This window comes from Rhinichthys klamathensis, unplaced genomic scaffold (genome assembly GCF_029890125.1).
Source record: "Rhinichthys klamathensis goyatoka isolate OS25496 unplaced genomic scaffold, OSU_Roscu_1.1 h1tg000266l_1, whole genome shotgun sequence".
Taxonomy (NCBI): domain Eukaryota; kingdom Metazoa; phylum Chordata; class Actinopteri; order Cypriniformes; family Leuciscidae; genus Rhinichthys; species Rhinichthys klamathensis.
Window position 1 is genome coordinate 324,978 of NW_026606787.1, and position 18,721 is coordinate 343,698.

General features: G+C 38.0%; 1 protein-coding gene across 5 annotated transcripts in view; it reads right to left on the reverse strand.

Moving 5' to 3' along the window:
* Positions 1–18,721, reverse strand: part of ncor2 (nuclear receptor corepressor 2) — a 152,142-nt gene that overhangs the window by 66,331 nt on the left and 67,090 nt on the right. For all 5 annotated transcript variants that reach the window (XM_056267936.1, XM_056267937.1, XM_056267938.1 and 2 more), the window contains exons 4-5: positions 14,012–14,189; positions 130–318 (exon numbers count right to left, since the gene is read on the reverse strand). In XM_056267936.1, coding sequence (XP_056123911.1) covers positions 130–318; positions 14,012–14,189 — 367 coding nt within the window. The remainder of the gene's footprint in view (positions 1–129; positions 319–14,011; positions 14,190–18,721) is intronic.

Genomic DNA, 18,721 nt, shown 5'->3' on the forward strand with positions numbered 1-18,721 from the left:
TAGGATCCTTTATGCAAATAAATGGGCAGAATGTGCTTGGCGGGGACATTTTTATTTGAGGGTTGATAGAGTTGCTATCTAAATTTCTCTACATATTTACAGCTTCAAGATAACTGGGGTGAAGCTTACCTGTTTTTTACGCAGTTTGCATATCTGCTGCTCCACCATGGTGATCTCCCGGTCCACACGGTCCATGTTCTGGATTAGCTCCTCTTTGGAGAGGCGGGAGGGAACCAGGTCCAGGTCAGCCTCCAAGGGCACCGGGCTCACAGGAGAGATGGGCTCAATCTTTCCAATAGAACTGCTGCTGCTGTGCCCCTGCATAAAAAACATCATTGTACTCATTCAGAACTTGTAGATGCTTTGTGGTGTTTGTCAAAGCTGTGGGCTTAAAAAAAAATTCCAGTGATTAACACGAATCAGGAAACTTAAAGACATTTACCCTTTCTAAGTTTCAATAACTACAAAGTTCACCCAAAAATGAAAATTCTGCCAGTAATTACTCACCCTCATGTTGTTCCAACCCCGTAAGACTTTCGTTCATCTTCGGAACACAAATTTCAGGGTTGGAACAACATGAGGGTGAGTAATTACTGACAGAATTTTCATTTTTGGGTGAACTAACCCTTTGATGTTAATTATTAATATTAATTATCAAATAGACTGAAAAACAATCATTTCCATGCAGGTGCTAAACGTGTTCAGAGTGGCTGTTAACAAGCTGCTATTTGGTAGCAAAGGGTGTTCTGGTTGGTTTCTGTGCCTATATAAATGGTTGCAAAAATGGTCAGAGGGGTTTTAGCACATTGTATGATCAAATAATTAAATAATTAAAATATAGATTTCCTCAATTATAAAAAAGTACACAAACATTGAAAGGTTTGGGGTTTGTAAGATTGTTTAATGTTTTTGAAAGTGGCATTTAAGTTTTCTATTTTAATATAATTTAAAATGTAATTTATTCCTGTAATGTCAAAGCTGAATTTTCAGAATCATTACTCCAGGCTTCAGAGTCAAATTATCCTTCAGAAATAATTTTTATAATACTGCAGGGCTCTAGAGTGCGACCAATAAAATTTGTAAGGGTGCGACTAAATTTATTCCAAGGTCGCACCGGTGCACCTAACGTCCTCGCGTCCGCTGCCAAGATTCCACGAGCGAAGCGCTTGTTCTCCTTTGTCGGAACTCACAGCACACTCATGGTTGGATCATATCGTGGTCTAAACCAATCAGAGACAGAGATAGGGCGGGTCTTTGCCTCTGATTGGCTGTGGTAGGCCTACACTGCTCCGTGCTGTGTGACTGAAATTGCGACCTGAGCACCAGATAATCAGTTACGGCAATCAGCATCAGCAAAAGAAACGCAAGAAAACAGACGACGAACAATGAAAAGAAATAGACCCATAGAGTTTTTTCTTTTAGAAAAGTGGGCCTCTTTCCCCCAACACTCTCCCCGGTACGGATGGGTACCGAAACCCGGTATTCAACTTCTGAAAGCCCGCTGTATCGATCAGCTCGGACGTGATCGGTTCTGATGTCGGTAACTTACTGGAGAAATTAAGAAAATACACATACTATTTATTATTACTATAAAGACGTTATTTAAAAAAATAATTTATCTTGCGAGCCTTTTCCGTGTATAATAATATTACACCATTTTTGCTATTCGCAGTCCAAGAGAGAGAGAGAGATCTCTCACGCGGAGCCACAGCGCGCAAAACACGACAGCTCTGCTTAATGAGTGACGACGCAGAACTAAACATTCAAACGTAGCCTGGTTACACTTTAGGTCTGTGATATTAGTCTGATTTTGTTTTAGATTTCGGCTTCCAAAGATTATAAAAAAATATATTGAGGTAAAACCATTAAAAACTACAGACACATTCGGTCTTGCGCAGCTTCCTTCCATTCGCAGCAGTGCGCTGTCACTTCTCCCTAAAACTCAAACTTAACGACAGAATCAGCTCGTGATTGTTGTAAAATGCAGTCCAGCTACTGCTGCTAAATTGCGGGACGCGTTTAATAATAAAAAGAGCTATTAAAAGCACAAAAGTCTGCACAAGAGATGCTGTTCCCAAGGCGACGCGCGCTCTAAAAACAGAACGTAACGAGACAAGCAAATTATACTTTGGGTTTCATGTGCGTGTCTAAACTATCAAATGTACACAAAAATATGTCAAAATGACCGGCTTGTATTCACAGCTCTTGAATTAATATCTTCAGCTTTAATAAGCATTATCTATCTATGATAAAATATGCAGTGTTATTTTACATTTGATTACTTTATTAGATTTCTTTTTAGACCATACTTGAACAGTAGCTAATGTTAGTAGACCTTCCTGAAATTAAAGCACTGTCTAGGCCTATATAATGTGCATCTTTGTTTAATTGTTTATCTTTGTTTGTAAAACAAAAAGAACCGATAAGAATACTGTTAAAGTACCGGATCGCTAAGGAGTATCGGTAAGAGTAGTAATACCGTTAAAACCTTATGGATACCCATCCCTACTCCCCGGTCAATGCTCCGACAACAGCCCAGACATGAAGCTACTTCAGCCACCCGTCTCCCCAGTCCCTGTAAGATGCCAAGCCCTGGTCCTTCCTCGGTGAGCCTACCGAGCCTGAGCTAGAGACTCAAAATAGTTAGTTTGGCAGCTCAGTGAAGCACAAACATTTTTTTTGTATACAATATAATTGTGCTTCAAATTAAAAAAAAAGTATTTACCTACACCTTATTCTTGTTTAAAATCATTTACATAATATATATGCATGTATATGGAGCATGATAAAAAGCTGAGCTTGAAATTGTGGCGTTAAAGGCGACGCGAGCCGAGGAAACATTTGGGTGCACCTAAATTTTGTGCTGGTGCACCTAAATAAAAAAGTTAGGCGCACCAGTGCAACTAAGGCAAAAAGTTAGTCTGGAGCCCTGTACTGATTTGGTATCGAACCAAAAATGTCATGTCATGTCATGAGATGCGACCCTAAAAAGTATTCTACCTGTTTGTTCTCATCATAGGAGTTATGTAGCCCATTGCAGTTCGTTACAGGCTTCAGAAATGTCGCCTCTTTGCCGCAGCAGATCTTTATTTGTGTGCAATGTAGGAATTTCCGAAGCGGTTTTGACTCCTTTACACATTTTCTATGCTCTTTGTGAGTTCTCAGCTGGTAAAAATACCATCATATGTACACATATAATAAGTGCATTTGAAACGAGTTACGTGTCAAGGTTTCATAAATAGGTTTGGAAATAGCAATAGTGAAGCACGCCTTGGCAAGCACCACAGATTAATACAATTCAGCACTTCAGGGATTTTTTGTTTTTTACATTTTGGGTTCTTGGAGATAGATACAATGCACTCATTCTTCTCTAAAGAATGATGGTTACAACACAAAACCGCTTGGAGACTATTTAGCAGTAAAACTCTTATAATAAACTGGTGAATGTACACACAGCAGATCAGTGGTTGAGAGACTACTGGAAAATCAGCTAGTTTAAAGTGTGGTAAAGAGCTTCTGGGTTCATCCTCTCACATGAAGAGAATGTTATATAAGAGGAGTGATCGGGGAGGGCGCCTGCTGTTCTCTCTCTCATCACCCCTTAAAGATCACTCAGGCAGAGCAGCCCTCAAGGCAAATGCCTGGACTGTGTGGACAGAATCACCAAACTAAAATACAATAACAAATAATAACAATAACCACCAACAACATTTTTACAGGCATCTGACTTACTTTACTGACATCTGACTTTACTGGCATCTGGCTCACGTGAAAGATTATTAACACCCCATGTATTTTAAAATAATAAAAATAAAAAGATTTATTTAAACAAATAAAATGTATTATTTATGAGAATATAGACGATGCAAATGCCATGTTCCATAATGAATCTCATCTTCTTGAAGCCCTTCAACATTACAACATGTGGCTAAAATATCCAATTCCAGGATGTCCGTGGAAAGAGAGAGACAAAGCCCAAGGACCAAGGGCACTCGGAGAGCCTTGCTAATGTTCAAAACATTCCTAGGGGCATTCCAAGCTTCAGGCGGGATTTAACACTTGAAAGAGGATTTGACAGAGTCACTTTAGGACTCAAAGCTGAATACGCACACACACACTCTCTCTCACTCACACATACACACAGAGTGTTGAACGAAAAGTGAAATGAGTGCATGAGAATTAAAAGACCAAGCTGTTTTATATAAACAAATACTGAGTGCTAAGAAATGGATATCACTGCAGTAACCTTCACAGAAACAGGTACAAGTGCCAACACACACACACACACACACACACACACACACTCTTGTACATCTATCTTTGTGAGGACATTCATTGACACAATGCAATCTCTAGCTCCTAACCCTATAAGTGCATAACCCGAACCCTTACCTATACCCTTAACCTTATTATAACCTTATTCCTGAAACCAAGTCTTGACCCTCAATTAGAACTTTAAAGGGGTCTCAGAAAGTGTGGACCAGCCAAAATCTCTTCACAACTTTGTGAATCAAAACTACTCCTTTCCTAGTAAAAAATGTACTTGATTTTCTAAAGTCAATGAATTTGCGTCAGCTGAAACCAAACCAAACGTGTCAATCTCTGTGTAACATATAATTTATTTAAGCCACAAAATAAACTTCCTTCCATAAAATAAGTATAATGAACTATGCAAAAAGCTGAATGTATCCAGCATATTTATAAGTACTAGGGCTGGGTAAAAAAATATAGATTTCTCGATTTTAATTGATTTTCATTTTTACGAACCGATATCGATTCTTAAATCCCAAGAATCGATTAGGCTAGTCATCCTGTTTTCAGTTGATGAATGAATGGAACATTGTAGCGCGCATCCCATCCAATAAATCGCAATAATCTTTGTGCTTTGTTACTATTGATATGAAACAAAGTCTCAGATTTCAAATTACGTCCATTTTCTTACGAAATTCAAAAACATAAATACCGTTTTGGCGCTGTGGCGTGAGATCGCTCTGGCGCCGCTCAGCTCAAGAGAAGCAGCAGCGCGGAGCGCACATGATCTTCACTTCCGCCTTAATAATACCAGTTACAGCACGAAATAAACATGAATGAGCATCTAAAAGTGTGTTAAAACATGGAGTACAACTTATCGACATCATGTCACATGGAATCGCTCAGTGTTTCAACCGTGGAAAGACGTCAGTAAAACAGCTTGTAAACAATGTGATGTAACGTCACATTTACCTCTGAAAAACCATATCCAGTGACCATAAACTCGTTAGTCAGCTAGAAAAATTAACTCTACAGAGGAGCATTTTGCTAAATTTATATGCACCATATTACATATTCATTATAATTTTTAATGTTCTTCCATATTTAATGCATGTTTGAATAAATATGGCAAGTTTTTACGAAAGCCACCATTTAAATGTTATATCATATAACTTTATTATTATAAAAATAAATAAGTGTAATTTAAGTGTTTGTATACAAATCAGTTAATTTTTGCCTTCAATATTATAGAAGGCTAATGAAGCCTAGTAGGCTCGCTGACTCCCATAGTTTAAGGCATTAGTTAAGAGATTTGTTTTCCTTGAGAAAATTTGCCATGTATTGTACCTGATATCCAAAATAATCAATATTGAATCGAATTGAATTTGAAATCGAATCGAATTGCAAGCTTGTGAATCGAAATCGAATCGAATTGTGAAATTTGTGTCACTACCCAGCCCTAATAAGTACCCAAATATAAAACATATTTCACCCCTCACATACACATTATCACATCCGTCAAAAACTTTGTCTGGATGTCAGTTGGAATATTAGAATTAAAAGCATTGACACAACACACTCATGGGCATCAACAACTTCACTGAATACTAAGAAATAAATAATTATTACCTTACGATCCATCTGTTTTCAAATACACATCATTTGAATATCACAACATCGATATCTGCCTATGCAAGTATAAATTTGATCTTCACTCGCTGAAATTCAATCGGAATGATCAGGGAACCGAGAGAAATACTTCCCACTGCATTCTAAGCGGAATAAACACGACTTGAAAAACTTCACCGGGTTAGTGAATTTTTATGCACGAACAAATCTGACATTCCAGATTTTAATATATTCAATCATTTTCTATTTATAATTTTGGCAATAGATGAATTGTTAAATGAGTGATCTTGAGACGAGTCCCTGTAGTCGTCCAATTTGACACTCATATGCTGACATAATATTACGAACTTGACAGGTTTTTTTTTTTATAAAATTTGAATACTATCTTCTCAGTTGTTTAAAAGATTAAGGCAATTATCAAAGTTTGATTAAATGTTGTTTAATTTTCTAAGAAAATATGATTTTTACATATTTTACATGATTTGTTACATTAGCAGATTTTGACTTGTACTGTTTTTATTAAGAAAGCATGCATTAAATTGATCAAAAGTAACAGCAAAGATTTTAAAATTGTTACGAAATATTTCTATTTCAAATAAATGCTGTTCTTTTGAACTTTCTATTCAAAGAATCCTGAAAATAAAAATCATGGTGTTCACAAAAATATTAAGCTGCATAACTGTTTCTTGAGCAGTAAATCAGCATATTAGAATGATTTCTGAATGATCATGTGACACTGAAGACTGGAGTAATGATGCTGAAAATTAGCTTTGCATCACAGGAATAAATTACATTTTAAAATGTGTTAAAAAACAGTTAACTGAAATTGTAATACTATTTCACAATATTACTAGCCTGGGAAAACCCAGACAACTTCCGGCAAATTTAGATTTGCTCTGAAAGTTAGTCTGGCAAAGAGCTCATTCAAGCCCATTTCCAATCCGTCGAAATCGAGGCACCAATCAGAAACGTTGGGGCGGGCTTTACACGATGACGACAGCGCTGGGATTTTGAAGCAGATTTTGTAGCCTACATTACAGAGATGGATGCCGCCGTCGAACATCACTCGTTCGAATCAGCTATCGCGTCTGTTTTAAGCGATTTGAAAGTTTCCTTTTTGTTAAAAACCGAGCAAAAAACAACACTCGGCCGCTCTGCATACGTCATCTCCTTCATCACTCTGATTGGTTTTAGGTCTATACGCGACGTCCGTTGGTGGAAATTATTGGTGGAAATTACGTTCTCTGGAAATTATTTGTCTATGACGCTTGGTCTGGTTTTAACCAGGCTACAATCTTACTATTTCTACTGTATCTTTGATCAAATAAATGCAGACTTGGTGAGTTATGATTTCCGTGAATTGATGCAAACATTTTGATTAATACATCAAAAGCAGGGCTGTACACTTGATCAAATTGCGATATGGACTAAAGCACAATATTTAAAGCACAAAAAGATTGCTATTTAAATTCGATGTCTGCATGTTCTACGTGTCTGAGTGAATGAGTGGCAGTTTTGTCTACTACACAAAGTTTGGAAGTTCTTAAAGAAATAAAAATATATCACTATTGTAAAGTAGAACGTACTTAAAGTAATAATAATACAGTTTATTAAAACATTTAAAGGAATATCATAGAATGTAATTTTTTTGTATTTTGTAAATGTTTTATTTAAACCGTAAATCTGTTTTGTGAAGCACCTTGTTAAAACATTTAAGGAATTTTTCTAATTTAATTGAATTAGGCTACATTTAAAAAAAAAAGATTAATTAAATTGTTAAAGTTTTATACATTCATCTGATTACCACAGTTTTGATTTGAATTGTATATATTTTCTGGATTCTGTGTTTTATGAGTTAAAAGAGACAACACAGAATTCCTGAAAAAACATTTTATAGCTTACCATTATTCATTTTAATAATTCTAATAATTAATAATTTAATAATTAATTTAATTGATTACATGGTCTTTTCATTATGCAATTAAATCATTAAAATGGAATGACAATTTTTATCGGAAAACCTGAAATTTTGGTGGCCATAAGAGACTTTCAACAGAAAAAAATAATAATTATCGACTCCAAAGTTTTGAACGGTAGTGTATATTCAAATAACTCATTTTCAAAATACAAAATCTTTTTGATATACAAATTTATCTTAGACCTCAAGAAAAAAAATCTCTCAGATCACGATATGACATTTGCTGAACTAATATTAAATGCAGTGCTATTTTGATTGCGTGTCAGTGATTATGGGATAACTGGACAGTGTGTTGTGGTGACATTTCAGTTCTCAGCTGCCATGACAACAGCTGTGGCAAAACAACCCACCACAGTGGACATACCAGTACATGCGTGTGTGTATTCGCATTTCATTTCTGTTCCAAGACCATTTCATGCAATGATTCACACGTTACGGGCATGAATGATACCTCAAATTAAATGGCTTGAAAATTAAAAAGCATTACTAGGGCAAACAGAACTAGGAATGACTACTAGTGAGTAACCAAGCAGTATTTGCACACCGTCTAACTGAAACAAGCAGCTTTCTGTGTGTGCTTCGGATGTGCACACACAAAACTTCTTAAACAGTGCACTCAAGTTCTTTCATGTCTTCTTGCTTAATTTGACAAGGTGTGAAAACGCATGCAATTGATAAACTTTGTGACCATGCAGCACTAGCCCGATCAGGACAGTTCCTTCTACTGTCCGGAACATCTTTCACGCTGAAAAGCGCACCTGCATCCGCCATGTTAAGCGCTGAAAGAATGATAAGGTCGGGTAAGAATAAGGATATTATAATTAAACGTCTGCGGAAATAAATACGGAAAAAAGATTGAGAATGGGTATCGAATCGACCACATTTTAAAAATCAAATTTTTTTGCCCAGCCCTAATCCCAGCATTAGTCACTCTAAAGAGACGTGAAGAACATGTAAAATCCAGTTCTGAGCTCAGACTCAATAACACATTTATGAATCATGGGCTGTCAGGGTAACACGAGTCATCTGACACCCTGGGCTGTAACAAGCCATTAGACACAGATGTGCTGGTTCACACCTGTCAGTGTGTTGCAGGTATGCTGCAAATGGCATACACAGCCCACAATAGTGTATGTGAGAGACTCTTCCCCACCCTGAGCTTTCAGTTCCACTCGCTCAGTTTCATGAGTGCCATCGAGTATGACAGCTCTTACATAAAGAGAGGGAGAGATCTCCTCCACTTTGACTTGAGTGTCCTTTCAAAAGTCCCACTGCCTGTCTCTCACCCAAACATGCTCAAATCCTCATGTAAATATCCTCTATCGCTCAACCGTCACATCTAGGTCAGCTCCATTACTAATTAATTACTGTTGCACAATGGTTTCCACCTACACACACACACACAGTTCTGCCTCCAAGCCCCATATTGTCATAGCTGCTAAAAATACAAAAAAGCTTTAGGGGGAAGTCATAACAACTCAGCACAACAACTCTGGATTGAGAGCGTGATCACACTGACCTTAGAGCACAACTAACGCAGGCTTGCTCTAAGGGTGTAATCATTCTGCCCTTTACATCACGCCACAAGCAGGAGGTGTGATCACAGTGACCTTAATCCTGCTGCACACACACAAACTCAGATGCACAATAAAGGGTAGGGCTGTGCGATTAATGTAATGGATTTTCGGTTTAGATTTTGGCTTCCAATGATTATGAAAACAAGATAATCAAGGTAAAATGATTATTTGTTCTGCTGTCACATTGCGGGTTGTTTCGTTCCTCCCCTAAGCCAAACTTAACATCCAAATCAGCCGAAAAAGTAAGTGTTGTAAAATGCAGTCTACTGTTGCTAAACTGCGGGACGTGCCTGATATTAAACAGTGTCATTAAAAGAGCATTAAGCCACGACAGAGATACTGTTCCCCAGGCGGCTTTCTGTGCACAAGGTCTGAGACGGAGCGGAATGCGCATAGGCAAAGTACTGCGGTCAAATAGCCTACACACATTTTTTTAAAATGTCATTTTGGTAAGTATCCTTGTCGTAAACACAGTCAGTTATGTCTTAAGTGAATGTAAACGTGTGTAACAGTATATTGGATCTGTGCATTCGGTCTCAGTGACAGCAGCCCAAATTACTGCTTTAGTCTGTGTCATTAATGTTAATCGAACAACAAAAGACAAATATAAAAATCACTCACTGCTCTTGAATGAACAACTTTTGTAGCTTTAATAAGGATTAATCTATATTTAAAGTATACAGTGATATGCTGTGTTATTTTACATTTGATTACTTTATTCAGTTTTTGTTGTAGGCCATCGGTTCCCAACAGGGGGGTCGCGGCCCACAAGGGGGCCTCAGCGAGCTCTGTGGGGGGGTCGCGTCATATTTTGAAAGGTTTGAGCAATGAGCATTAAATAAAACAATGAGCATTAAATTAAATAATAAAAGTAAAACTTTTTTCTGTTCAAAATTTACAAAATGTATATAATGAGCGAGCTCATCATGAATCAATTTTCCAATCCGTGTTTTTGTCTTATCCTGAACCACTATGGTACACCTACAATAAGTGTTTACATTGGGACTATTTTACACTGGTTCGGATCGCTGCCGCTGCGGAGTTGCCCAGTACCTGCGTGACTCGTCATAGACGTACACAGAGAGATGTAGTTCCTGCTACAATGTTCTTCCGAAAGACGCATTATTCTGTTAATAAATGCAAGTTTATTATCGCTCGCTGTAGCGCTAAAAGCGTAAAAAATAAAGCCTCACAAATAACATGCAAGTATTGAGGCCCCAGACAGCAGTCATTTAGAAATAGCTTATATTCTTTCTTTTTTTTTACCTACACACCAGTGTGAATATTTTTGTTTTTGCATTTCAAATAGGGCCAATTTATAGGCTTCTCCTAGGCTTACGTTTTTAAATTACAAAGGGCCTACTGATGTTTTTGTTATTGTATTTTTAATATTATAGGCTATTATTTGTGCATAAACATACCGTTTGTTTGAAAAAAAAACATATTTTGTCTTCCTTGCTGCAAGCTTACAAGACCGATAATATCATTAAATGTGAAGGGGGGCCCTAAAATATTTTCTTGGGAAAAAGGGGGTCTCAGACAAAAAAAGGTTGGGAACCACTGTTCTAGGCTATTACTCATCTGAATACAACTGTTAATACATCTTCCTGAAAAACTTAAAGTCCCTGTAAAGTCAAAATTAAGTATGTGTTTTGAGTTTGTCACACCACAGAAAAATTAGTTATTAGTCACCCAGCCAAATTTGAATGATAAAAAAAGCCAGCAAGTACATAAAATAAGCTATCAAAATCTTGAAGAAATGAGCAGTATTCTCTGCTCTCAAACGCTGGAGGCGTGTCCACTGGCTGCGCTGAAACCACGCCCACTCGCGGGAAAGCTGCCGTCGACTCGCCACACTCAACTCTACAGCCGGAATAGATGCTCGCACGGTGGGCAGTGGGCACACGCACTGCCGATGACACCAGTTGTCGGCGCGACGGGAGGATGAAGGCCAGGCGGGAGTCGGTTCGGCCCCTCACCAGTAACAGCGGATTATCAGTGAATCCCTGACAGTTATCTCCGACGAAAGTTTATAAAACTATCCCGTGTAAAATGATCACTTACAGAGGCGGGTGTTGGCGGTGATCCTCAGCTCTCCATCAAGGTGGCTCTTCACAAAATTAATCCACTTCTTCTTGATGTAATCGTTTTTCGGAAATTTAAATAAGGACACCGATCTGTTTTGTACGTGATCCAGTGATCGCATCCAGGTAGTAGGCCTACGCATTTCCGTGACGAAGGCATAGCTAGTAGCTAGCAATCTGTAGGCTGTGTTACTAATAATAGTGCTGACAGTAACTCGCGATTGAGCGGCAAACTGATGTGAATGTGCTCTATTATTGTTAGGAGCGGCCAGCCTCAGCGGCTACAGTGCGTCATCAAGTAGGGGCGTGTCCAGGAGCTCAAGGGCTCCAGTGCGTCATCGAGCCCTGTTTTAGCCCCGCCCAGAAAATCCGGAAAATAGCAATGGTGAAAAACTGTTTAACGGTCTAACTCCACAAATCAGTACCTCACAGTTCACAGTCTTTGTAATATGTTTTAGCAACACATTTCTAACATTTATAATGTGTTTAGAATTTTTTTTTGAAATTGCCTTTACAGGGACTTTAAAGCACTGTTTACTTGATTAGTATTTTTGTTCTGTTGTATTTATTTGTCCATTTTGTTTGTAATTAGTTTCTTTGTTCTATTTGTATTGCTGACTGTTTACTTGACTTCTGTAACTGTTTTGAGGACCTTTTACTTGCTATTTCAGCTAAAACTAATACTAGTTTAACTAATGTAGCTATCAATAATTGTGAAATTTTACTGATAAATATATTTTATATATATATTAAAGACAGCTTAAACAAATATTCATCTATATGTCGTTTATATAGTAAACACTATGCAGTGTTATTTTACATTTAATTCTTACATTTCTGTACCAGAATACTACTATTAGACCTTACTTTATTTGTAACTTTCTTATATTGTATTTATCTATGCTTGTAAAATAAGTGTATTTGTTCTTATTTTTTTACTGACTGTTCACTTGTCTTTAATAATGTTTGAACTTTTTGAAAATGATCTTATCCGTGACTCAAAAACCGTAGTATGATCCGAACCGTGAGTTTTGTGATGCGTTGCACCACTACTGCAAATGCTTTAAAACCTTTGCCAACAGCAGCATCGTCCCTCTTTCCGCACAATTTGACTCATCTCCTGAGTCTTGTTGTTCCTGTGAGGAAGAGAATAGTGCGAGTCTCTCAAGCAGTCAATAAACACTCTCAGTATTGGCTATGTGATGCACACTTGGCAAAACCTGATACAGTCTGGTGACACCTACAGTTGTAAAGCACCAGAAATTAATCTCACATGGTGTGAGGCAGCAGTATGTTGTTATAAAGAGGCTGCATATACTCCACCTACACACACACCCTTCACAGAGCCCCTGACCTAGAAAAGAGAGTTCCTAAGATGTTGCAGAGTTATTCCAAACATCTGCCTGTGCCGTTTACCGTTACACCACATTCATTCACATATTCATTCCTTCACAACCTAACAAATAAAGCCACAGCTGCCAGACTCAGAAGTCAGAGATTCTGCTATTACTGACATAACTCTCTAAGATGCAATCTTTTAGACACTCACAACCCAAACAGTATCTAGACACACATATCTGTTCAGTGTTTCCCACAGGATTTTTTTAAAACTTTGGTGGGTGGTCCTCGGTCCCTCTAAGGGGGTCCGGGGGCATGCCGAGCTTTGATTTTGACAGAAAATGCAGTCAATCTTTTATTTTGGTGGAAAACAAGTTTACAAACGAGTCTCATTACAAATCTAGTGAAATGCTGTAATTGTCAACTATGCAAATGTGAACAATTATGCGTAACTGCATTCCCAAATGCAAGCTGAAGTCAGCACATGCACAGTTCACTGCAGTCATTCACTGTGAACTGAGACGCAGAGCTGATCACGTGCTGATACCACAGATAAATCAATGAATGGGAAACACTGCTGTTCTTAGCAGGCTTGTGTGGTGGTAAATGGCAGTGTTGGCCGGGTGAAAATGACAGGCTGATTTACGAGGTCAATAAATATGGACTAAGTGATAATCTGCTGAACAGACTTATTATCACTCTTCTCTACAGTCAAACCATGTACAGCATGCAGCATCCTTTCTATAGCCTAATCTCACAATAATCGCAACGCACAAGCCCGAGGATTCAGAGCCAGAACGTTAACTTTAAAGCTTATTCTTCTATGCATCGCGATTCTGAATTGAGTTTTTTCCCCGCATGTGTGCGATAGAGACAGCCAGCACACAAAACCACTGAACAAATATATACCTTTAAGCATTTTAATGCATCATTGAAGTATTAATTTTTTTTTTTTTTTTTTTTAGAATACTGACCCTAACCTTTTGAGTCGTAGCGTAGTGCAAAAAGTTAAAACAAGTTCTTGGTTGTAGATTGTAATTGGCAATTCACTAGTATCTTGATTCCAGCCAAAGGCAGACATATCCAGTAATTAGCAATAGTTACTAATCTGGCATCTGGGTTTTAACAACAATCGGTAAATTATATTTTCTGACCTTTGCCATTTCCTCAGCTCCACCTACAGTGAGGGGCTGACGATGGGCTGAGTGACGAATAAGAGAATCCGTCCCGATTTCCAAGCGAGGACGCTTCATCTCAGAGTACTCCACTTCTGATTGGCCGCTGTGGTCCTGCAGGTAAATGTGTTCATATCGGATGTGGGACTCTTGACCTCTGTAGAGGAAGAAAAGAGCAGGAGGAGAAGTGAATTATGGTTAAGATACAGACATTAACCTAATTTCAAAAGAATGTCAGGATGAAAAGGTTGACAAAGTGGATTCATTATTTTTACACACACTTAAGTTGACATTTAACAGCAGTTACCTCAACAAAACACAACAGACCTCAGATGGGTGAATATGATTCCAGTAATACAAGACACTTCATATTCATAAGGAGGGCAAGACTTCATTTTATTCATTGGGGATTAATTGGATCAAGAAAAAGTGGGTGTTTCATACCAGAATGAAGTCAAACTAAATGTGTAACATCAACTAGCAATTAATAATTTTGGAAAGGCTGCACTGCCTAAAAAGTTTACTTTAAACAACACTCATAGCGTATTTCTAACAATTGAGGGAAAATAAACATTGTCCAATAAAATCTACAAAATACAATACAATGTCATGGATGACTGAGAATCCCCATAGACATACGAACCAGCACTTATCACCAGCACTAGACATTTAGTAAGGATGAGTCCAATGAAACAACCAGTAATACAGGACCAGTCAGGACAGGTCATGATTTCTGCAATTACTCCACAAATCATCGGCTAAGTACAGGCCTCTCGGACCAAAGATGAGTATAACCATGGCAATGTTTGAATGCTGGAGGCAACAGTGCCTTGCGGTGCTTGGTACAGGAGTGAGCCTTTTCACACAAGAATGTGAGTAGTGAACTGACATTGATGGTGGTAGAAAGATTGTGCGATATAAGAGGAAAAGAGAGGTGCTTGAACCTCACACAAATACATTATTCACATCAATCTCACATACACACGTCTCTCGTTCTGGCTTTAAGTTAACCAAACATCTGTCCTTCCTGTGTTATATCTGATTCTACAACGCAGCATTAATACTGAGTGTGATTGGATGCCAATGTTTCATCCCAGTCCAAAGTTTGTCTGTGGCTGCACGATTTGTGTGTGTGTGGGGGGGGGGGGGAGCTTTTTCTGATAAAAATTTTTTTTTTGATAATATATTGATATGATTATAAAAATAATAATTTGGTTTATTATTATTTTTACTATTATTATTTAAATAAGACATTACTATTGTAACCCACTGTCCAAAAAAGTAAGTAATAATTGAACAGCACCCCACTGAGAGAACAGTACAACTGCAATTTATCTTAATTTCTTCTTTTTCAAACAATAAACCATCAAAAAATATTTTTTGTGGAGAACCGCAGGGAGCAGAGCTTCTCATTGTTTTGAAAGACAGTTGCCGCATGTTGTTGAGTTCCAAATGCACGTTATAAGCGACCCAAACTTATATTTTATTGTGATGAATCGTGCAGCCTTACATGTACGCATTTTGATTGAGGCACTAATGGGGTGAGTTGCTGGACTTTGAGTGATCAAGTGGTTCACAGGCCTTCCTGTAGCTCAGACTGATCAAGAGCAAACACACACACATAAACCCAATAACCCTAAACGGCAATAGTACACATCACACTAAAACCACATGTACACACACAGCTTAAAAAGACTTTCCCATCCTGTGCCAAAGCCAGAGATCAGACACATATGAACACACTAAAAATACACAAGTGCACGCAATACCCCTAGACATCTACGCATCCCCATTAGTTTCCCCACAGATCACACACACTGCAGACTGTGTCTGTTATACATTTATAAAAACTAATATCAATAATATCTTGCACATACTTTGCATTTAAATAAGTAAGAAACATTTAGAGGTGAAATCAGGTCATTAAGATTATTAAGACAAACTAGACAACTGAGGTTTAAAACTATAGCGCTTGTGTATAAATGGGTGTGCCTAAATGTGTGGATTGTACTCCGTTGAGAACAAGAATGGGTGTATCCCTCATATCAATTACATGGTCTAACCAGCTTAAATAAACAGTACACACAGACTCCAGCACAGAGCGTGATTAACGCAAACAAACGCTGACGTAAATCCATGCGTGCGTGCCAGTACCACACCACACAGACAATGAAACAGAGAGCAGGAACATTATAATGATATGTGGATACTACAGGCAAAACGACGTTTTAAGAGCATTTGAAGCGAGGAGAGGAAAAGATGTCAGACCACGATTATTATATAAATCACACACAACTGCTCAATCCTGGCCTGGAATCAGAGTCAGACAGTTCAAAGTGCCAAAGTCACATTGGAATTGGTTTTGATTAAACTTGCATTGTGTGAATAACCATTATTACATCAAATTGTTGAAACTGAAACAATAGGGTTTCTATTAGTGCTGCACGATTAATCATATCGCAATCGCGATGTCAAGCCTATGCGGTTATATGACGCAAAAATCTGCGATTTTAAATGAAATGAACAAATTAGGTCTGTTAACGCAATTAACACAGTAGGCCTATCTGTTAATTTCTGTCATCCTTTGGCTAGTGTTACATGATCCCGCTCTTATTCATGCAAATGCTTAAACCATTAATTCGCAACAAGACAAAAAAGATGGCGTTGACTGTGACACACACACACAGAGAGAAAGACTCGCGCCAGTATCGTGCGTGCGCACAAGACAGCACGCCAGAATACAGTTCTCTTTCGCGCTTGAACGAACAATAACACACACAATTATGCCAAAATGTATTTTTGTAGAGTATCTTCATAACATAAGAGCAGTCTAACGATGGCCGTAAGCAGCTGCTGGTCTTAAAGGGACAGTACACAGTAGCCACTAATTATCTCTGTTGTTAAAGTTAATCAAAGAACAAAGGGAACAGAGAAAAACACTCACTGCTCTTGACTAAAGAACTAAAGTCTACTTTTGTAGACTTTTGTTGACTAAATAACTTAATTCAATGTCTGTATATGTCCTACCTGTTAGACAGGAATGTCCAGACATTTTTATCCAGACATCAATGGCTTATTGATCATTATAGGTGTTATTAATCATTTAGTTGTTGTTGCTACTTTGAGTTGAGAAATACACATTTCAGCATTATCACTAATCTGTGTGTGCATTTTCCTTGAGAACCAAGCAAGTTCACTCATTAAACCATTTGTTTATTATATTGCAATTGCATATCGCAATCTTGACCTCAATAATCGCAATATGACATTTTCCCCAAATCGTGCAGCCCTAGTTTCTATAATACATTATATCAATACTTATAGCTAGAAAGTAGGATGGCCAATTTCATACAGATATATATAATAAAAAAATGACAGCAAATAAGATGTAACTGGCCAAGCAGCAGGGACGTGCAGAGAATTCTTCAGGGGCAGGGGCTCAAATGTAAAAAAGGGGCATATATGCTTATCAGGTTTGCATTTATTTGATCAAAAATACAGGAAAAAAAACTGTAATATTGTGAAATATTACTATATTTTAAATTAATGTTTTGTATATACTTATAACCTTTGATACTTTTTCAGGATTCTGAGGTAAAAAAAAAAAAAAAGAACAGCATTTATTTAAATTAGAAATATTTTGTACCTACCGTTCAAAATTTTGGGGTCAGTAATTTTCTCTTTTTAAAAAAAATAATTAATACTTTTATTCAGCAAGGAAGTGTTAAATTGATTAATTATAGTAAAGACTTTTGTAAGAATTCTGTGTCAAAATATCCAAAAACCACTTGCACAGTGTTGTATATATACACTCACCTAAAGGATTATTAGGGACACCATACTAATACTGTGTTTGACCCCCTTTCGCCTTCAGAACTGCCTTAATTCTATGTGGCATTGATTCAACAAGGTGCTGAAAGCATTCTTTAGAAATGTTGGCCCACATTGATAGGATAGCATCTTGCAGTTGATGGAGATTTGTGGGATGCACATCCAGGGCACGAAGCTCCCGTTCCACCACATCCCAAAGATGCTCTATTGGGTTGAGATCTGGTGACTGTGGGGGCCATTTTAGTACAGTGAACTCATTGTCATGTTCAAGAAACCAATTTGAAATGATTCGAGCTTTGTGACATGGTGCCTTATCCTGCTGGAAGTAGCCATCAGAGGATGGGTACATGGTGGCCATAAAGGGATGGACATGGTCAGAAACAATGCTCAGGTAGGCCAGCCTGCACAGTGGTAACAAGGCATGATGGATCCATGTTCTCATTCTGCCAAATTCTGACTCTACCATCTGAATGTCTCAACAGAAATCGAGACTCATCAGACCAGGCAACATTTTTCCAGTCTTCAACTGTCCAATTTTGGTGAGCTCTTGCAAATTGTAGCCTTTTTTTACTATTTGTAGTGGAGATGAGTGGTACCCGGTGGGGTCTTCTGCTGTTGTAGCCCATCCGCCTCAAGGTTGTGCGTGTTGTGGCTTCACAAATGCTTTGCTGCATACCTCGGTTGTAACGAGTGGTTATTTCAGTCAAAGTTGCTCTTCTATCAGCTTGAATCAGTCGGCCCATTCTCCTCTGACCTCTAGCATCAACAAGGCATTTTCACCCACAGGACTGCCGCATACTGGATGTTTTTCCCTTTTCACACCATTCTTTGCAAACCCTAGAAATGGTTGTGCATGAA